This window comes from Empidonax traillii, unplaced genomic scaffold (assembly GCF_003031625.1).
Source record: "Empidonax traillii isolate 1590-97213 ecotype Southwest subspecies unplaced genomic scaffold, ASM303162v1 scaffold464:size472915, whole genome shotgun sequence".
Lineage (NCBI taxonomy): Eukaryota > Metazoa > Chordata > Aves > Passeriformes > Tyrannidae > Empidonax > Empidonax traillii.
Window position 1 is genome coordinate 32,042 of NW_020955657.1, and position 23,212 is coordinate 55,253.

At 41.7% G+C, this 23,212-nt stretch overlaps 1 protein-coding gene across 1 annotated transcript in view; it reads right to left on the bottom strand.

Moving 5' to 3' along the window:
* Positions 1-23,212, bottom strand: part of NPR3 (natriuretic peptide receptor 3) — a 42,145-nt gene that overhangs the window by 13,207 nt on the left and 5,726 nt on the right. Inside the window, exons 3-4 of the mRNA XM_027895682.1 lie at positions 18,765-18,931; positions 1,463-1,598 (exon numbers count right to left, since the gene is read on the bottom strand). Of these exons, the coding sequence (XP_027751483.1) occupies positions 1,463-1,598; positions 18,765-18,931 (303 nt within the window). The remainder of the gene's footprint in view (positions 1-1,462; positions 1,599-18,764; positions 18,932-23,212) is intronic.

The following is a 23,212-nucleotide window of genomic DNA, read 5'->3' on the forward strand; positions in this document are numbered from 1 at the left end:
ATACTGCCATGGGGAGGAAATGGCATATGTCTTACTAGGTGTTTTGACCTTGTCATCTGCACCCTCACAGCACACCTTGGCAGCTACATTTTCAGAGTAAGTGTACACAGATCAGCAACTAACAACAACTTGGTTTTCACAAGTGAGGAAAGACAACATTTTTCCCTCCTGGCTGATTTTACATGCAAGGTGTGAGAATCAACCATGTAAACCCCCCACGGAGCACATGTACTACAAAAGACTCGCATGGGCACACCAGCCGGTGGCTTCCTGGAGCACAGAAACAGGAGTAGAGAAAACACAGGCTGTACTGGGGCATCTGTTCATATACAGGACAACCAAAGAGTGAGGCAAATCCCTAGACATTAGATTCCCTCTGCTAAAACAGAGTGTTTTGGGAAGCCATGGATGTGAAGAGAGGTAGTGGGACATCAAGCACAATCTCCAGCTGGTGGAGAGCTTCTTACAGGATGACTGAAACCAGCATCATTTAAAGCAATCCCTGAGTTCCCTTAAGCTGCCCTGGGTATCCTTTTGCCTTGGGTTCAGGCCACAGTTTGAGAATAAAAAATTGTTTTGGAGCTGCTGCCCTTCTTGCCTTCCTATACTACATCCAGTGTGTTCTTAGAGCAGAGAACCTGGCTACTGGGGTTTTTCTCACACATTCAAATGAATCATTCATTTCTTATCTAGGGGAAATGTTTCCTTCTCTTAGGCATTTCCATAGGAAATCTTGCCAATCCTACACCAAATGACTGAAGTAATACATGAGATGGATGGGAACATTATAAAGAGATGGACGGATGAAACCAACAGTCCTCAGTTCCTTTACTACAATTCTTACCTGGAAAAAGAATTTACATTGCTTTGTATCAGCAAGATGACATACAAGTGCCATTTGCACTGTGGAATTGTAATGTCCAGGATTAGGCACAGAAAGGCACAGTGGTGTTCAGCTGCTGCCTCTGAGATAACATGCACAGCTCCTGAAAGGAGGCTGAGGGAAACCCTTCTAGGGCCCAAAGGAGTCCTATCGAGAAACACAAAACAACCCTAACCCTGGCACCTGCTTGCTTCTATCCATTCCCAAGGTTTTAAGATAAAAAAGTGACAGGGAAAAAATGAGGCAATCTCAGAGCTAATAGATGAACATGAGTAAAGCGAGTGGATGTAATCTTTTCAAAAACAAAGAAGGAGCCTGAGAAAATTATTGGTATTTCTTTACCACATCAGCGAGGGTCATTAAATTATTAGACTACTTTGAACTGAGTAAGACCTCGACAGTTGGTGCAAAAAAAGTCAGGCTGGTGAGGTATGTGAGCCAGCCTTAAAGATGTATGTGGTTTCATATGGTTACTTCCCTCTCACTTAAGACTGGAAGAGGCACGGGTCTTTACTCTGCACACAACAAAGACCTGAATCCTTTTGACTCCAAAATCTGGAATTCCATAGTAACTCTTACCTTCATATGTTCTGTTCCGTGTTTGCTGAACAATTTTTTCCCCATCTTTCTTAGTGAAACCAAACTTCAGGACTTCCTGTAAAGCTAGAGCATAAAGAAGAATAGCATCATGGAATCCTTCCACAAACATGTTCACCTAGAAAAGAAAGAAAGAAGAAAAAAAAGCAATGGCAATTGACACATAACAATTTTTTTTTTCCCCCTATGGAATTGATTCATTAGAGAGAATTTACAAATTAACCACAGTAACTAACTTGGAGAGTTATTTTCTCAACTGCTGGAATCCAAAGGAATGTGTCTCAAAAAAACCTCATGGGGAAAACGGCAACTTTTGACCCATTTTTAAAAACAGTTAACCACTATCTGCTATTCTGAACACTCAAATCACACTTCAGTGTTGTGTCTGAATAGCTCTGCAGATAGGGGAGAAATTCACAGATCACAGTTCCCATGCCCAGACTCACAAATACTCTCACTTAACCACGTGAGATTCTGTAAGGGGCTGAGCACCCTTATCCCCGCAGCAGTCCCACTCCCCTTGTGCAGGGGACTTAGCACGTCTCAGGACTGGGAAGTATGTTCTGTCATGATTTTTTCTGGAGAGTACAAGGGGTGTTTTTGCTTTTTTAACGATTACCACTTCCATTTCTGGCCCTTGTTCAGCCAAGCATCTCTCCATTAGCAAATGAGCAATGGAGAAAACTACTTACCCTCTCCAGAAATGTATTCTCTGGAACTGCCAGAACCTTTTCCCGCCTGTCCTTTGTAGTTTTTTTTCAGTAAGTGACATGAAATGAATAAAATGTTGCCTTACAACCCCAATACAAAAGAAAACTGCTACTACCTACCAGCCTCACATTGAGTCTACACTAGGCAAACAAATTCTAGGACAGCTTTTGTTTTGTATCACTGAGTAAGAAAAACACTTAAAAGCTGAGTGCTGCAGAAACATTACAGGTTTGCTCACAGGGAGCTTGGTGTGCTTCAGTCATGAAGCAACAATTATGGAAGGAGCTGAATTCAGATGGAGGCCCATCAGCAGAAAGAGACACACATGACTTGTATGGCACAATTATTCCTTTTTTGTAGGCAGCAACTCACACCTCAGCAATGCAATGCACTCACTTCATGCACAGTAATTCTGAATGAATTGCCTTTTCAGCTGCAAGAAAGATGTTCCCATTCACTCAGAGTTCCACTACAATAAAAAAGCTCCTGACATCCTAGCCAAGGTATAAGCAAGGATTGTACCATATTGTGGGGTCTCTAATTGCCATTCCCAGTGAACAACTCACCTCTACAAATATTGCCCTGGACAGAAACCAAATAGATTTAGTGTATCTTCCACTTCAGTGTATCTAAACAATTTAAAATGCCAGTCTTACTCTCACAGTTTTACCTGGACAGTAAAAGTGTTCAAAGACAAAAACATGCAGCCAGTTAAGCAAATAACTGCTCCATAGATAAAAAGTATTACACAGTTGATTGGCTAAGCCAAACTAATCAAACCCTGATAATGTAAATACATCCAAGACATTCCTTCACTCTTAAAGCACTTGCCAACAGTAAGGAGAATTCTGGAATTATTTACTGAATATTACAAAAGTTTACATTGCTCTCACATTTAAAACTAGACTTTTAGTAACTCCTACCTATGTTGCATTAAGAAAACATAGTATCAGTTCAGGGGAAGAACTCGCAGTGCTACAGAAGGCACAAAACAGCTCAGCTCATTCTGACAGCCTAGGCCTAAAGGACAGCTGCAGTTATTTTGAGCTAAGGAGAAAGAGAGAAAGAAGAGGTGAAAGTTAGGCTTTTGGTGGAATAACAAGAGCTGATGGACAGAGTGCATTCTAGGACAGACTTTGCCAGCAGGGGTTTAACTTTTCAGAGTTAAAAAAACCCCAACCAAACCAAGAAACCACAAAGCTCAACAACTGCTTCGTGTGCCAATGTTAGAGTCCAAGTGGTCTGTGGATGATCAAATATGGGCTTTCTTTATGTGACATTCCTTCTCTAGCCTCTCTAGTAGCTTTACCTCCCTGCTGGCTGATTTACAGCTTGTGGGTGGCACTCGTTTCAAGGAAAGCTATTTGTCACTTCCTTTGTTCATGGCAAAGACCTCTTAGTGTAACACAGCAACGTTCAAAATCCTTTCTGTCAGCTAATTTGCTCATACTGAAATCTACTCTGCCACAGGCCTGGAAACACTTGTGTAGACACTGCAGATCTGCCAGATAAGCCCTGTCAAAACTCAGCTGGTAGTCTGGGAGATTACTGTCACAGTCTCTTGCCAAAGCCCCTCTTGGCCTAAACTCCTAACATCACATATGAAAAACCACATTATAAAATTGTCAGAGGGTCATCTATGACACTGCTCAGTTGCTGAAGCACAAACTCCAGCATTTTATCTTATGTTGCCAAGGAAGGTAAAACTGTGGGTAATTATGCCATTTAAAATCTTCTAAAAGAGTAATATTTATTATTTACAGATGAGATTGCATCTACACTCCCCAGCCAAACCCTATGCTGGGCACACCTGCAACTTCTCACATTATTCCAGAAACATGTTCAAGCACCAGTTCTTGAAAGGGGATATTGGATACCATGAAGGCCATAAAGTTTCCTGCATTATCATCTTGCTCAATCATTTAGAAGTTGCTGTAATTCCATACAGACCCTGGGTTGCGTGATGCGAAAGACAGAGGAAAATTAAAGTGTGAAGTAACAGCCAGAGAAAATTTTGAAGGGATTGTTCCTTGCTGTAGAAAAGGGTTAAAAAGGGATAGAAGAAGTAGATATACATGAATATTTTAAATAAGAATCACAGTAAATATGAAGATGTCTTCACGGGTTGCTTGAAGGTGTACATGGTAAGTAATTATGTATGTGGTTCAACCTTAGACGCTCTCAGGATAAAAACTAAAGAGAGTACAAAATCTAATAGAGGTCAACTAATCTTGTATGCTATTAAAAGTTCTTTTAGTTAAGTTCTAATAAAAAGCAGAAAATTTTGATTATAGTATTTTCAATTTTCATTTATGCTCTTTTCTAATTATAGGTGCAAGCTGAGCTTCAGATGCTGTGATCACAACTTGCATAGCAACTATAAAATTGTTGTCCCTGGCCCCTTCTGCACAGCAGGGACACCCATCAGTGTGATAGCAATGCCACTGGCAGCAAAGAAGCTGCCAGGTTTGCTGAACAACTTTGGAGGCTGCAATACAAATATCTGGAAACCTCCTTCTGAGATATCTCCCATATTACTTTCACATCCTATTCAAATACCGGAAAAGCAGGTAAGCTAACTCCATGGCTAAATAAGATAAGCAAAAATATATCCCTTTTATTTTCCTCCCTTTCTACTCTAAATAATCATCTTCCATCAGGAAAAAAAGAAAAAAAAAAAAAAAAAGAAACAACCCCTCTCAATGGAAATCACATGAATAAATTTCACACAGTTCAAAGTTATAGTTCCCCAAGCAGCTATGGTGTGACCACAGTATTCATATATACCAAGGTGTTAACAGCATACACAGCAATGCAAAATACTACTGCCATGGAAAACAGCCAAGCTACAGCTATCCAGGACCCATAATTTTCCATATCCTGCCTACTAGCTGTTAAGTAAGCTTGCTGTCTCCCATCTGGAACTGCCCAGCTCTGAACCACAGCAATTACAGCAATTAATACCACTTCAGTGCCAGGTGGGGAGCATCATCAGTACTTTTCCTCTATTGCAAACAACTAACATTTCTCAAACTTGGTCTCTGCATCTACTTTCCAGTACATTCACAGCAATTTTTCAAGTTGTCAAGATACAGTTTCAGAACAAACCAGTGAGGGCCCTGGGGAACTGCAGAGGATTGTATCCAGACTTATTGCAAAAATCTTATCCAATTTACATATTTGACACGATGCTCAGGTAATACCCACTGAAGTCCACCTTCACCCTGTTTCAGATTACTCCACATGGATGAAACTAAGCAATCAAGCATGGAAGTTTGATACTATAAACATATGACACTCATCTAACATCAGGACTACAGATACAGTAAGTGAACCTTATGAACCTTATGAAGCAGTACTGTGTTACACTGTAAAACTATAGCACAATAAAAATACAGCAAAGTTCAAATACAGCAGCTATATTTAAAAAAAAATGCTATGATGTATTTCAAACCAATCTCATGACAATCTCTCAGTGAGGTGGTGGAGTCACCATCCCTGAAGGTGTTCAAGGAAAGACTGGATGTGGCACTTGGTGCCATGGTCTTTTTGACATGGTGCTGATCAGTCAAAGGCTGGACTTGATGATCTCGGAGGTCTTTTCCAAACTAACTGATTCTGTGATTCTGTAGCAAGCTTGTTCACATACTTCATGACTGAGCAATTCTCCGTAACACTTCTTACTATTTAGGTGGATGGCTTCCTATATCTCATGCTGCTTCAACATATCTCAATAAAAGTATTTTTCTAGCAGTTGCAATTAAACTGTCAGTGCTCTCTTTTTAAGCCTTCTTCAGCAAGCCAATTATAATTACGATCCTTTATTTATGAGCTTTTCTAAGAAACTCTGACATAACTTTTCTTACATGCATTCTTGACAAATGTCTTTGGTTGTGTTCCGCTGACTCACTGTAAAGCAATAAACTCCTAACTTTGGAGCAGGGACTTTTCTCTTTGGTATCATTTGTTGATGTTGCACATTCCCATTCAGGACATTGCCACTGCTGATGCTGTAGTTTCAAGTACTGGGATGCCCAGAGGGGCTCTTGGCAGTTCCTTGATGAGTTTCTATGCCCTTGCTCTGAGACGCACAAATCCAGAATATGGTGCTCGTGATTCTTATACAACAGACAGAAGTTACTCAGTTTTTTCAAAATTATTCTTTTTTAAAGATAAAACATCGTTGTTACAAACTGATTTTCTAAACTTATAGTTTATATAAACTCAGTCAGGAACTCTAAGTGGAACTGAGATGCAGATTGAGAATGTGGAGGTGAGGGGAGAATATCTTTATGCCTGAGCATTACCTGAGAATAGAGGAAGTGCATTTCACACCAGGAATATAATGTCCAGTTTCAGCTTTGCAGTAACGTTTAAGTCCTACAGGCATAACGCTACCACGTATGATTCTGCGTGTTACCACCACAACAGGATTATCACAGCTCTCATTTACTCACCATCCCCTTCCTCAGATCTTAATGCCACGATGCAACAGAAACTCACCTATTGATAACAGCTACTCCCGTGCATCAGGACTGGGATTTCAAGGACTCTCAAGCATAACAAATGCAAAGCCACGGAACACATTCACAGACAGCTGTCATAAACAGCATGCCTCTGGGTGCCTGCAGACACAGATACATGACCAGACCTGCTTCCACAGAGATCACATCACTGTGGAACCAGCCCAGCAATTGGAAAGGAGGATATAGCTGTAAGACAGTGAATCAAACCTGTATGTTCAGATGCCTAAGACTAAAAATACAGCCTGTTCGTTTGGGCAGCTAGAATGCCCCTTTAATAGACATCAGTGCTTCAAAAAAAAACAGTAAAGAAAAAGAGAAAAACAGAATAACAGAATAACAGAAACGTGCCTTCTTCAGAGAAGGCCATTTCCTCAATATTTAATTCAAAACTGAAAGAGAACATAGGGTATTACATTATATTCTGGGCAATGCAGCTGCAGCCAAGCACAGCCTCTCGCTATGTTCACTGATATTCAATATCTATAAACACACAAATGGGCACCTGCTCAAGAACACACAAGGCCAGGGCTTAGGACTTTGTTTTCTGAAGGACATACAACTGTCCAAACATTCTTTATTATTTGGGGCTGGAACTCACATGTTTCCCTAGAAAAAGAGGAAGAGCATTCCTCAGTGTAATGAGATGTCATGTAGCAGTAAAACCTTATGCATAGTTAAGAGAGATTTATTCAAGTACTGTTGCATCAGTTTCACAGAGAGACTGTTCATGTGGAAACCCACAAGCCATTTTTGTTATAGGGGAGAGTGTCACTTTATTATGTGAATTCTGCAAACTGAGGCATTTACTCCACTTTAAAATTCTAGCTTAAAAATTCAGCACTGCAGTTGAACAAGACATCACTTCCCTTTAAGGATGCTTTTTCTAGCAAGGCTGCCTGTTTGTGTCCATCTCCTTGTCAGCATCTGCTGGCACGGCAGTAATGCTGAGTGCAGAGGAGATGGAAGTGTGTGCTCCACCTCTGTGCTCTGTGCACCAGGCACCACGGCCCCAGTGTGAGGACCTTGCAATTGAAGTGCAGATTGAGGGAGTCTGGAGAGCAAGCACTGCTCACAGCCCATAAACCACCCTTCTCCACCACAAAAGAGCCTGCATGTATCATTTGAGAGATAAGATAAATGGAAAGATCCCTGCTCTTTTTTGCGCTTTCTGTTTGATTTGGACACAAAGATGGGGCGCTGCAGCTAAGCCCATTTCCCTGAGGGTGAAACCATGCCTTTGCCTGCCTGCACTGTTCAGATATTCATCTGACCAGCTGGTACACAAGCTGATGTGCACTCCAGGCATGCCAAAACACTGCTACCCTGGCTCCACCTAGACAAGAGGGCGCTTACTCGAGCAGGACTGAAGTACCGCTAGTAACAAACTCTCAGCCACTTTAAAGCCCATTGTGGACCAGAAGCCTTTTATTCCACAAGAAGGTCTGCTGAAATAAAACAAATTAAGAAAAACAAAAGTATATTAACAACCAATATCTGTGATTTACTTTAAAAAGGATGCCAAATTCGTGGAGTTAAGGGATTTTGTCAGTGAAGGTTATTTTCTTGCTATAAGAAGAAAATTAACCACAAAGCCAGCTTTATCTTGTATCTCATCCTCATTCTTCGTTCTTTCTTCCTTGTTTTTCCTAATAGCCCATTCTTGAAAAACTGGTAGATTTACTCACGGTCATCCAGCTAGGACAGCCACAAGTTGCTCTATTGTCTCAGTGGTGAACTAAAGCAAAAAGCTATTCAGTCCCAGGCTGCAGGATGGCTGTGCTGTGAAATGTCAGCTAAAACACGTCAGGGCACAGTGACAATGGAGATGCAAGGGTATGGAGAAACCCTTCCATCCCACTGCCTGTGAAAGCTGTCCATTCTTTGTTTGTTTATTGCTTCCAACACTCTCCTGTGGTTATCTAAAAAATAGTTTTAAACTTCCAGTGCCTGGCTGCCAACAGGCAAGCCAGAAATTTCCAGATAGAGACAAAATAAGTTCCTTCTATTAAACACAGACACAGGAATTGCCACCTCAGCAGAGTTAGAACCTTACGCACGGTCTGTTCACACAAAGGGGCTCTTACTGTCACCCATTTGCACGAATTTTGGACTCAACTCACAGCCTGACATCACTGGGTCTCAGACCCTTTCGAGACCTCCAACAGTGTGCCCAGTGAAGGGGCAGACTGAGCTGAAAACTGCTATGCTTCAGGAACAGGATGCTCCTCTGGGACCAGATTTCCCCCGCCGAAAACCTGTGTGGGATTTATTTCTGGCTTTATCCATCATGTTCACAGATTCCTTCTGCAAGCTGCTACCAGCCATTTTACCCCTCTGTGGTTTTGGTTCCTGTAGTACCTTTAGTATCAGCTTCAAAGGAGCACAATTGATTTATCTAAGGAGCAGCACAATTTTGTACCAGAGGTGAACTACCTACAGAATGATCATTTAGTGGAATTTCTCCTTTATGTATGCTTTACATATATACTATTCACCTAAGTAATTTAGCCCTAAAGGGCTCCTATCAAGGTGAAGGATAGAATTAGAGAATATATGTGCTTGTAGTTAAGGTGATATGCCCTACATTCATAATACATCTCTAATTTCAGATAAACAACTAATGCAAAGAGCGTCTTGCACAAAGCAGTAAACTATGACTGACTGAATACTTAAGGGATCTTAACCATAAAAAGTATAGCTGCCATTTATAGAATTAACTTTCTATTTTTTTTAGGATTTCCTGCTTTCTAACAAACTACGAGGCCATTCACATGACGAGTTACAAAACTATGTTCAGAAATCGTACATCTAGTCACAGAGGTGAAATATGAAAGATATCAGAGAAGTTACTCTTTTCAGCTGAACACACACACAAATTACAACATACTTGTTTTAAATAGATTTTTCTAAGAATTCGCATTGTTAGTCTCATATTAACCTGTTATATAGTTGTAAAGAGTGCTTCTGTTTTAAGCTAGCATTTAATTTGGAACGTATTAATTGCAGATAAACACCTCGTAACAAAAAACTACCAGCCCAGTCCTTTCAATGGATATTAAGTTTTAAACGTCAGTGAGTAAGACTGTTTCTCAAGCACAAACATATCTCAGCTTTTCAGGATGACAGAAAAAATCAGTTCCACTTGCTAAAAGAAGTTAAACTGGTTTAAAGAAACGCAGAGTAAGGACAAACAGGAAGGACATTTTTTGTTAAATGTTTATCTTTGTACAATGTGCAATTGTTTTGGGTTCTGGATTTCTAACATTATCACCAAACCACAGAAATCACAGACATGTTTTATTTGCATACTAAAAATGCTCAAGATCACATCAGTTCTCAGGCAAAACTCAGAAAGTCACTGTATCACTGTGGAGACAATTAGTGCATGCAAACAATTTGCCTGTTCTACACAGGTGGGCTGGTGAAATCTTCAGTGGGGTGAAAACCACATCTGATGAAAAGGACCATCTGATTTCTGCTTTGCAGCAAATTAGCAAAGGTTACACAGTACAGCATTTGCTTTAAATACAATCTAAAGGGCTGGACAAACATGAATGATTTAGGCTCAGCCAAAATCACAGCTGAGCTCAAAAGTATGCTTGAACTGGGATTAGTCATCTAATCTCCTTATTCAGTACCAGGCAGAAATTAGGCACACAAAACCAGGATTCATAAGCACCAGCATCCCACCTCACCCTTGCCAGCAGAGGAGGAAAGGAATGAGGGAGGGATGTGACCCTGTTACTCTCACATAGGCAGGTAACATGAACATGCAGTCAAGCCTTTACAAAAACCCCACAGGGCATCAGTCTTTTAGATGAAAGAAGGGTAGGGAACTTTAAAAGTCCTAGGGCTACTTCTACTGTGTTAGTAGGAGAGAAATTCAGGACCAAATCTCTGCTTTTAGGGAATCTGAACTCCACCCTTCCCCAGCCCTCTCTGCAGGGCATCCTGGGGTGTAGGCTCTCCTGGAGCTGAAACCCAAGTGCTGCAGAAAACCTATGATGTGCCAAGACCTGGGGAACCTCTGGGCTGAGGGTCAATCATCTGCTAGAAGAGCCCACCTGAGGCTGAGGTTGCCATGACAAATGATCCTTTTATTAAATGCCAGGGAAAATAGGCATATGAACTTGTAAACTTTATTGGCATGGAACTAACACAAACCCTCAGGCTGCTATTAATCATGCTTCCATACCAAATAATTTAAAAATTAATTACTTGGCTTTGTTCTCTTCTTCCATACAGTGGGTATCCGATGAAAGGTGTTCAGCTGACTGATTAACCACCTCTTTGCTGGCATACTTGCACTAGCACGGGAAAGGAGAGGTGCAGCACCTATGTCAGAAGATATTTACGTGTACCTGTCGGCAGGCAGTAATGTTGCAGCTACACATCTGAAACGTGTCCTCCCACGCTTCAGCAGCAGCTGAATACCTCCATATTTGAGTATTTGCAGCCACTCTGAAAAACTAAACCCTCTCTCTCTTAGCTTCCTGCTTTCTTATTGACTAACTGATCCCCGAGATCCTCCTTGATTTTGCTTTCTAATGTATTTCAGACTCTGCAGGCTGACGGGCTAACTGAATGAATCGTACAAATGTGTGTCCCATCAAACGTAAATGTCCTCCTGTCTAGTGAACGTCACCGTGTTCCCAGCCACAGAGCACAGGGCACCCAGAGCTCCCCACCTTCCCTCCTCCCATTGTCCCGTGCCCCGTTCTCATGCCCCTCTTATTCATTTGCTCTGGGACAGAGACAGTCCTTGTCTCTTCAATATGCCTTGATAAATTAGTTCTTTTTAGAATGGACTAGACCTTTTGATTTTTGTATCAGGCTTCTCTTACTAATGAAGAAAGAGAGGAGTAAAGCTCTGAGCATCCTCCTGTGGGTTCCAATGCCTCCTTGCACGCACAAGAACACCGCTGCCTTTATTCACACAGCCCATCCTCACTGGCCAATTACATTACCCCCTCTGCATTTGAGAAACTGCTAAGTATCCCCTGGAAGAAGAAAAAAACCAAACCATCAGAGCTGGCATCATGGTACACTCACCTTCTCTCACAGTTCAGTGGAGTGGAGCACACCTGAGCCCTGCTGCCTGCCTTTGCTCTGCCAACACTCATGCATTGGGGTGCTTTGACTCACCCAAGGGCTGGCATGCCCCCATGGTAAAAAGACCTGTCCCTCTGGACAACAAGTCTGTCTCAGAGCTACACTCAAGTTGCATAACCTCAGAGCACTCAGCCATGAGACATGAACACACTGACACAGCAGGAGATTATACACTCAAGGTGTTACTGATTGCCAACTATACTGCTTCTCAGGAGACTTGTCACTTGAATACTGCAAGATCAGACCTTGCCCCGCTGTCATTTAGGATCACTTTCACCATATCAAAATCCCAAATGAGTTCAGGAAAGCTTCCCTGGACCAACGCCGTGTGGGATCTGCCACCGTCTCCTCTGCAACGTCTCCTCTGCTCTCAAGCTCTCAAACAAGGAATACACATTTCCGGCCTTGAAGAACTGTCCTTTGTTTATGGCCCTGAAGAAAACAAAGCATGTCTCCTTCCCTGCAACCCCTGCCACCTTCCTCCTTCGCCTTGGAGAATAAAACTCTCTGATTTGAACTGTCTGGCTCAGCCAGAATTCAAACACTGAACTCTTAAACCCAATCTATGTAACCACAACGCAAGGTTACCATAACAGGTGAGGTGAACCATCCACGGCACCCAAGGTATCATACCAGGGGAGGCTGAAGCATCCCCTGAGCCATCCTGCAAGCGCACCACTCCCACAGAAAAACACCTTCCAGCTGCCCACTGGAAGCAGCATCCTGGCATAGGACACGCTCACCCAAACCTTCTCTGCATGCCTTGTTGAGCTGAGGTTTTTTTGTAAGATACCCAGGAACAAGAGTCACGGTCAAATGTATTGGCTGCTAGAAACACAGCAAAGGTATTTCATTTTTTAAGTGTCATTTTATGCTAAACAAGATACACAGTCTACCATTTCCTTCATTCAAACATTTCAGAGCCAAACCTGAGGATCATTTAAATATCAGTATCAAAAATCCTATGATTTTACATAAAAACAATGCCTCACTGGAACAAATCAGCTTTGGATCACTAGCAATGCAAACAGCATACAGAGGCATTAAAAACAGAAACAGGTTATGAACTTTGCAGGAAGACATATTTTTCACACTTTTTAAGTGGAAAATGAGGTGTATTTCTACCAAGTACTTCAAAGGGAAAAGCCTTACCCATAAATGTCTGAGTCCCTGTTTAGTAAAGTGGAATGTGAATATTTGTAAAACCCAAGAAAAAACATGGGGCCATGGAAAATATACAACATATATATGAAGATCAACTCTAAACTTCTACATTCCCAAAGACTTCAGATGTTACTATTTTCAGATGTACAGACAGTTTTGTACTATCTCCTCCATGGCTTAAGACAGCCTCAAAAAATATGCTTAGATAGGCTAGAAAAACCAAACAAATCCACTGGAGAAGAATAATTTCTTTCTTTTACTTTTACGGCATCTGTTAATGGCAAATAACATACCATTACACTGTAGTCTTGCCTGAGACCCTGATGTGGATGGCACTACTCTTTGACTGAGAAAGCATTAACTTCAGAAAAAAAAAAAAAGAAGTGTCTTGTATTCACCAAATTTAGCAGTCTACAGTTCAATGCTGCTCTTACAGAAATTGAAGAAACTCTCATTAATTCCAAGGGGTGAAGGGCTGGTTGTGAAAATCCTAACTATGTTTTCCTAATAGAATTCATCGTGTTAATAAGCTGGCATGTGAACTCATTTTTTCCGGCTGCTGAAAGCAGCTTGTGGTTTGCTTTTATTCTTTCAAACACAATTAGCAAAGCACTCCAACAGCTGAATAGACCCATTCATTTGAACAAATTATTCCCTGCCAGGGTTCGGGGGTTTTTTTCCCCTTTTTTTTTTCTTAAATCTCCTCAAAACTCTCTCCCATCCCGATGTAGTCAGAAGATACAAAAGCCTGACATTAATCTTGCCTGCCTGTGCCTGAAAAAAAGACAAGTGGGACAGACACCACTGAATAAGTTACATTTTCAGCATCTCAGCGACACAATTGAATTGCTCGCTTATCCCAACCTTATCTTAGCTGGTGTGCAATCCTAATTAAAATGCTGACGTAAGGAAGACACACAGAGAAAAGTCTGGCACAGATGTTATGGATGAGATGATAAACTTTGTGAGCTACCTCCCATGTAGCTTTTGTAGTTAACTGCTGGAGCTAGAACAGTTGCTCTTAAGTGCACCATTTCTCATTTCAGAGGGCTGAAAATGTTAAATAAAACAGAGATGCCCTTTCCAATAGGTAGCAGCATCTTGCTGACCTAATTAATCTATGTACCTCATTCTTTCACTGAGATAACTGGCAAATCAGGCTCCAGTCCACTTTTCCTGATGCTCATTTTCAGGGTGAAAAAGACTGTGGGTAGGATAAAACCCATGCCTCTACCTCATGAACAATGCTGTCGTGTAGCTAACACAGCAGAAATATTTGTTTAATTAGTTACATTTTCAGCTTTTAAAGGACAAGAAAAAACAAGCCATGGGTGGTCTGTAACCTCAGAAGAGCAAATATCCCAGACTGTAAAATCATCCCAGCTCAGAATACTGGGTTGGACATAAAAAAAGCATTTATTGAATCCTGGTCTTGACTCAGGAACAGAAGGTGCATTAAGAGCTTCCAACTGCAGCCTACCGCCAATTCATTAAGTGTTCAGCATTATTTAATAAAAATGGCTTATGCATATACTTTAACTGAAACACTGTTTATTCATAAACATTTTTAACTACTGTATGTGTTGGGAGTTATTCACATACCAATTTAGAGACAGTTTCAAATTCTTCCTTCAAGTAACTGCATGCAATTCCCACTGCTGTCTGCCTCAACTAGGCTACAGGCCTGCAAGGAGAGCTTGTCCTGTATTTTGCAATTAAACCAAGGATCTCGGCTTATAGAGACCAGAACACATTGCTGCTAATGTCTTGTTAATGCATTAACATTATAAAACTGCTGTCATTGGTATAAAAGCATTAAAGTGATTCTAATGCCCTTAATGAACCCCAAATTTTAATAGATTTTTGAAAAAATTCCTCCTTTTTTTTTGGATATTTTATCAGAGAGTTCGTTCTCCAGGTAGGCACAAAGTGAAATGCTCAGGTTTTCCACAAAACTTCAGGATGCTTCTTGGAAAAACATAATGACACTGCTGAATGCTGAAACAATGGCTGAGCAGATTTAATGCTTCAGCCCACAGTTCTTTGGGTTGCATTAAAATGCCAGTAACTGCTTTCACACTCAAGAGAGTGGTGAACAAGGAAGCTAATAATATTTGCTAGCAGTCCCAGGCAGCTGTTTGCTGTGGGGTGTTGCAATGGGACACCGCAGACAGGGAACATCATCATTTTTAGCCCCATCCTGTGCCACTACAACCTACACAAATCCTTCTAAGATGCTTTCTCAGGACCTCTCTTATTTTCAATGCTGTCTAGTTAAAAGGTGCTTAAAGAAGCTTTTTCCTTCACAAGAGAGATTCCTAGAAGAGTCAAAGAAATTGCCTTTTCCACACTTTCCTGCTCATTTGTAAGGCACAGGTTCTTCCACCCTCCCAATTTCCACACGATAACACCCATGCAGAAACAACAGTAACTTCTGACCTGGGAAAGACATACCCAGAACAAGTTTTTCTCTTCTCTGTGGGATTTCACAGCTGGAGATGGAGATGGCCAACATTCTTTGACCTGTTACTCCTCCAAGGGCCATATGTGTTCTGCATCTGGCAACTGGACAGCTGCTGCTTTAGAACTTTGCCCCTTCTGTCTCCCTTATCTTTCCTTCTGTCATCTGCTTATTTTCCATTTTTATGATATTCTTTTTTGTTAGATAATAATGCCATTAGGATTAGTACTGGCAAGTGGCCAGGACAAAATGGCAGCACTAATGACTTTTGTTTGAGTTAGGGTCACTGTGAGATAATTTAGACCACAGACCTGGGGCCCCATTTTCCCATGACACTGAAAAAATGCACACAGAAAGGCAGAAACATTGAGTGCTTCAAATCCAAACCTCCCTAAGTTCATCCTCTTGGGACAAAGCTTGCAGAAACAAATGAGGACTATATTTCAACACCCGTGGATAGGACTTGAGATGGACTGTACTACTGACTATCTTGCTGCACAGTTTTTGTTTTCAGGAGCAGAATCCAGCAGAGAAAAATCCATCACTGTCACTTTCCACCCACTCAACTCAAGGAGTTCTCCCTCCCAGTCTTCCCTTGGAGGACACAGCCTTGCTTAGTGCACACCTAAGGCACTTTCTTACCACACTGCCAAATGAAGCACTGTTAATGGGTGCCCACTACCCCCAAATCTTTCAGAAAGGAAGGAACTGGCCTTCAGTGTGACTTTTTATTTTCCCCAATTAACTTTCAGAATGGCTTTTTTTTTTTAAATTCTGAAAGCTGCCCCAAAATGTTTCTCCTCTCAACAGGGCAGCAGGACAATTAGTTAAGGGAATATGAAGCATCTCTTTCCCACTGTCCAAAGTGGGGAAATGTATAATTCCTCATAAACTATGAAAAGCAAACCAGAAAGTAAAAATTCACACACTTTTAATGGAGGAACACAGCTAATGTTCTTTTGCTATACTCAACCCAAGATTAACTCTCATAGGGACATTTTATTTTACCATTGTTAGGAGGCTGTGGGAAAGCAGGTAGGGTCCGCTAAAAGCTATGTAAGGTAGGCATCCAGGACACTCTGCATTTCAAATCAAATCTCCTTTCCCCACAGCCATGATCTGTAGCTCCTCCACTGAGACCAGCTCTCTACAGCCTCCACCAAGAGGCTTCCTGTGAATCAAGGATTGATGTTTCACACGGCAGGAAGCTGTGGTATGTGTACAGAGATCACAGATGCTCCCTCTGCCCCAGCAAGAACAGACTGGGAAGAGTGTAGAAAGCCAGGTGCGAAAGGAAGAACAGGAGGAGGAGCAGGAGAGGCAGCAGCAGTAGGAGGGGGTCCACTCATGCCACTGCCCAACCTAGCAAAAGCTGATGTTTTTGTGTGAAGGAGTGCTTGGAACAAGATGAAAATGTCTGGATCACAGGTGGAAATGGGACATAGGGAAAGGAAGCCCTCAGAGACAGGCAGGAGGTGCTTAAGGATGAGATGGTAGGGAGACAGTCCACACAGCCGCCCTGGGACACGCAGGAGCACTTTCAGCACAGACCATGGAGTGAGGAATCAGAAAAGAGGACTTCTGGTAGTGGGTGGGCAGTTGCATCTCCCCAGCAAGCACATCAGCCTGCAAACTCTCCCCCATGCTGGCACAGGGGAATTCCCTCTCTCATAGATCCACTTCTGCTTGACCCTAACAGAGTATCTTGTATCTATCCAGCACAAATCAACACTGCACAAGGTTTGCAGGAGGTCCCTATCTTAAAGAACAGCGAAGCATTCCCATGTCTGCTGTCAAACCACCCACAGGCAGTATCCTGAGCTCTCAGCAGCATAAGGCTTTTCTGATCTGGGGAGATGTCACACTGCCCAGACTAAAAAAGACACAAAATTGCAGCTGAATGGATCTTTAATATTCAATATTCACGTTTCTCACCAATCATAACCAAGGGCACATAGCAGATATTCAACATACATAGCTTGCTAAGTGACACCTGCAAAAGCACACAGAGAGAGAAAAGGGAGGAACAGTACAAATTACAGTTCCTTGCCTTCTTCAGAACTCATATAGCAGGTTCTTCAGAGAGCAGCACCTTGAAATTGCTAGTTGGGACTTCTCCACTAACCCAAGACAAAAAAATGCCTTCAAAAGAATATGACTATACTTTGAAAGTATCACAGGAAAAATACAAACTACTGATGTAATTCAAATTTAGCATTTTAATATTTAAATAAAATAGATTCTATTTCTAAGAAGCACAAGTTTTCTAAAGGCAGACTGAATAAAGTGCAGGAAAGGTTCTTTAACACAACATTCAAGTTCATCAACTTCTGCTGATGAACTGAAGATGATGCCTCCACCTGTGAGGGACACAATGTTTGAAGCAAAGATGTGAGGTAGGTGCCTGAGTGGGAGCTGGAAAATGAAGGGTTTGGGTTGACTTGATTTATGAGTTCCAGGCATTAATTCCTTGCTCTCATTTCCTACAGCTAAAGACTGACCAAACTTTCCTCAAGCCTCTCTTCTTTACATTTGGAAAGTTTACTCTGCACCATGGAGAAGGCTGACTGTCTGGAAAGCACTTGTATCAGCATGCAGGAATCCTTACAGGTATGTGCTATACATTCTTGCCTTCACAGACGACTTTTCTACGAAAATGCCTAATGAACCAGCTTAGTACCGCAAAAGCAATTGTCAAAGACATTTTCCTCCTTTACATTTTGAGAGATTAAAAAAAGACTTTTCCCACGTCCACCTCTGGACAACAGTGGCATACCCCAAGGCTTAAAACAACTTGGAAGGACTATATTTATACTTTAGTTCAAAATGAAAAACAGCAACTATCTAAATATGCTTTGCTGGAAAATAAGACCCTTGTTCTTATTCATATCAAGAATAACTTCATCAGATGCAATACTGAGAATGTACCTTTCTGAGATCTGAGTCTTAAAAAAAATAATTACTCTGAGAAAACAAATGAGAAGACTATAGTTCTTTGCCTATTAAAAGATGACAAGTAATTGGTGGTAAATGGAGAGACCTGGCAACTTGCCTTTCCCCACCCTTCCTGCTGTTGAACTAAGGAAGGAGCATAGGCCAACTAGCCATGGATAGTGGTGTACAGATCCAGTGCATCTAGACTAAGTCTGTTCTTGCTATTTATGTTAACCACAAAAAAAAAAAATTATATAAGCAACAGGAGAATTTTGCAACTGAACCCAGGTGATTCTGTCTCGGTAGATCTCACTGGTATTTCTGCTATAATTAGGAGTGAGTTTTTGAAGATGCCGTGATCTCTTCAAGTACTTACATAGTCATCCTCATGAAGACCTTGCTTCTGAACAGAACTTTTCACCTCCAGGGAAAACTTCTCAAACTCAGGCTTCACGGTCCTCAGCAGAGTGACGGTCTGGAGGTACAAGTATGCTTTCTTGGCTTCAAGGTCATGTTTGTCTCCTCTTCTCCAAGAGCCATTTCCTAAAGGGGAAAACAGGCATACTTCCAGCTCCAAACTAGGTACCATTATAGGACTGCCTTCCTTTTTCCACCCAGAAGTCCCCCTTCACACACCTTGGGGAGACACCAGAATACGAGGGAAAACTGAACCTTCTCCAGATGCAAAGAAAACCAGGCAGTGTGGAATAGCTGGTGGAAGTAAGCAAGCAAACTGAAAGTCAACTATTCCCTTGCAGTTGATTATTTTCAAAGGGAGGGGTAAAGCCTGAGTGTGAGAAGACATCTTGGAATAAAACACACAAGCTGGACCTCAAATGCAAAGATATTTAAGTTAGAAGTAGTGGGGGAGGATTCAAGCACAAAGATTTTGTTACACACCACTCCACCAGTGACATTACTGGACAGCCAGAAAGGCATCAGTAAAGTCAGTATGATGAGCATCACCCTGAATGGGAGGCACATGGTGCAGCTCTCCCCCTGCAGTAAAGCAGAAAACCATGTGTGCCGTGGCTGCCATACCGGCCCAGCTTTTAGCAGAAAAGGAACACTTAGAATCAAAATGGAATCCTGCACCTACACTGTTCTTTTAACACGTTTCGTGTCACAGCAAGGGAACAACTTCACTCAGACCACCAGTAAAGAAACCGCATTTTTAAAAAGCAGAATAGCTGACTAGTTGCTCACTAGCAGAGGAGTCCTTCTGCAGAATAGAGACTGGCCACAGCAGGCCCTGAGACCCAAAGCTTCAGGACATCAGTGAAAAGGTTCACATTGTCCTGGAGCAGGTGAATAATAATGATAGCTAAACTATAAATGATAACTAAAACATAAATGATAGGTAAAAAAGGCTAGAGGGAACAGTGCTAGCCCTAAGCAGTGTGCCTTTAAATGTTTACAAATAATTAAAAGCTAGATATTTCAATTTTTCAAACAGCAGCAACAAACCCTGTTATGGCTAAACGAGGACTAGAGGCAAAGACTAATGCTGAACTCCCAAGGGTGACCTGGAAGCACACAGGAACCCCACATGAAAGAGGTTTTGCTTAGGCTGGGGACCAAGATGTCACTGGACAGAGAGAAGCAAGTGATTTGGGAGTGGAGATGTTAAGGAAGATGGAGTCCAGGCATCAAACCCATGGTGTTCCTTGCACAGTGTTACCAGCTGCATCACATGGCTGCAAGAGCAAAGTCGTGGACATACCACCTCCGTCCCCTGAGGCAGGTAAACAGAACTTGCATTTTTTCCTCCCAGTACCCTGGCACTGCTGCTGAGAATTAATTGGAGAATTGCTCTGCCTCCTCAGAGAGCGCATGGGAATGAGCAAAGGACCTGCGCTTTTCTGGAAGTTAAGTCTTTTCTCCTGCAGCTTTTGGTTCCAGGGCAGCTCCTGTAATTCCCAGCACAAGGCAGGAAACACAGGTGCACCTAAGCCCTTTCCTTCTCTTTTCCACCCCAAGTAAAGCACTACTTATCACAGCCCAGCACTACTTAGGACTATAATCTTTAACATATCATGAACTTTGCTATTTCTTTCCTTTTTTTTTTTTTTTTTTTTAAGTGATTTCCCTTTTTTAGGATGAAGCTCTAGATACATATACCTCGGTTTAGGGACTTTTTCCCCCATAAAAAATTTAACATATCAAAATAACTTACATCAAAATTCTATTCATCAGACCAAATGGAAACACTGGAGAGCAACTAATATCCCACTGCCTGGTTTTGCCACTCTTCCCTTCAGTGCCTGCACCTGTCCTCATTACTCCTTTCCAAGAGAAAGAAATGCACATCCAGCAACTGCAAGCTAGCACATCTTGCTGCATTCCCCAAAAGAGAGTACAAGCCCTGCAGGAGTCTAGAAGCTGAAAAGCTTCTGCCCCAGATGGGTACCTGCATTTTAGAGGTGCAGCATTCAAGTACAGCAGAGACTACAGAAAGGAGGGCTTTGCATTTACAAACGGAGATGGGATAGCTAAAAAGTGTAAGATCATAGATGCAAAAATACAAGGTAGTGTAAGTTTCTATCCTGGACACTATACATGTTGCTTTTTAAAAATCCTGACACAGAGTGGGGACAGTACACTTGCACAACAGCGTTCCTAGAATAATTTACATATTTAAATTCCTTCATGGATTACTTTGTGGGAGGTCATTTTGTTACAGTACAATTGCAAACAATTATTGCAACCCTGACATTTAATATGCCTGTTCTTCCGAAAAATTAAAAATATTCAGAACAGAGGGTAACAACAAACTGCAATAAAGTCATCTGAACATAAAGGCAGTGCCAATTGCCCAATCACTCCCACTGTTAGATTTTATACAGTACAAAATCTAGTATCTCCAGGCACTGGGAACAATGAGCTTTGGAGGAATTTCTCTCGACTTCTCTTAAGCTTTCTTTTCATATGCAGTGACCATCTGCACAGAAGTCAACTTCTGATGCACAGTCATCTCATGGGAAATATCCACAAACAGAAAAACTGGTTTAAAAGAAATGCCAGGAAATGCCACATTCCAACTACACTACATTAGAAGACAGACAGTTCTCATTAATCCCTTAGAAAAGCTACAAGAAAACAGGAGTACCTGTGATGCAAAGGAGGTGGTGCTGAGGCTCCCACAAACCGTGGTGCAAATGGGAATTGCTCCCACCACTGTCCCTCATGGAGGCTGCATGTCAGAATTCCAGCATTGCCCCGTACATGGCTGGACAAAATGCCATCTACCTGGGGCTGCATCACTGGGGACACCCACCCCACATCATCTGTGATCTCCACATTACTACTTCCCAGGTAGTCACCCTGCGCCCATTTCAGCCAAGGCAAGGAAACCATCAGTTGTAAGGGATCCATCTGAGCCACAATGGATACCTAAGGATGAGGTGAATTGGTATTCAGGAGTGCCAACTTCTCTCCAAAGACAGCCCAGCTCACAAACGGACTTGTGCCTATGGCCAGATGCATCACTTCTGAAGCATTTCTACTGTGAGTCAATGCTGGTAGCCAGAAGGGTTATTTGATCAGTGGTTTCTAGTAAAGTCAAGTCCACAAAACTCCCACGGTCTAACACAAGGGCCAAAACCTCCAGACTTTTGTGACTACTGATATGGGTAGAACTTCAGCTCTTTGCTCTGATCCTGAATAAAGCTGCAAGGCCAAATAGTTTTTTTCATGCCACCAGGGATAAAGTCACTCTAAAGTCATTCAACTGAACAAGCAAACCTTGATTCAAACCACTGGCTATGATCTTGTTCTACAGCTTTATCTTGTAGTTATTTGAGCAATTTCCTTATTACCTGGCAAAACTTGGCACTCTTTAGCTAATCTAGACATGTGGCAGTATCTGTACTTCTGTTTATATCTAGATCTCTGAATTCAAAGAATTACATACCTTCACTATACAGCATGTCAAACAGCACTGTTTACTGTGAAATAATCTCAGAGGTGGTAGATGGGTAACAAAAAGTTTATGCAAAAGAACCTAATTTGTGATTAATTGATTAATTAAAAAAATACATTAATCTTTTTTGAATTTGTTTGTTCCTGTTGGTCAGCCTTTGAGGCTTAAAGAAACAAAACCCAAAAATTTTCACTTCTCATCTCCCACTTGGTTTTTAATTTGAAATAATTTGTTATTGTAGTGGATTAGTTAAAGCAATCCGCAGGGGGGAAATTATTTTCTCTGTACCTGCTAAAGAAGCTTCTCCCTTCAAAAGCCATGTTGGCACTTCACTAAGACCTAGTTCCAGGAAATTAACTTACCCCATCTTCAACCATCTAACATTTGAACTCAGCAAACATGTTGCTCTGACATTACTCTGAATTTAAGTGAGACAGTTGCAGCAGCTAAAAGCAGGTTTAGTCCCTACCATGCACTGATGTAACATGCAGTTACATTTGATACTATGGCATATAGATAAATTAGGTATATTTTAAAAAGAAAATGCATCTAATTTACATTTTGAAATCATGGTTTAGTTTGACAAATATGATCCTTTTCACTTAGTTGTGGAGTTAGTAACTTTTATCCACTTGAATAAATCTGTACTGCCTGTGTCCCATCCAGTGCTTTCCCTTCCGCATAGCATGGCTGAATATTTTTGCAGATACTGTTTCTGAAAAAATCTGAAATAAATTAGACATGTGAATGCTCCATGAGATGATTTCTGGAGACCCAAGCCCTGCAGCTGCCCACAGCACTGGCTGTTGTTAGTGCCTCCTTCCAGCCATTTGCTTAGACCACAGGTCACCAGGCAGCCAGGAATACCCCTACCCCAAGATTTGGCAGTCACAAGTGTGGGG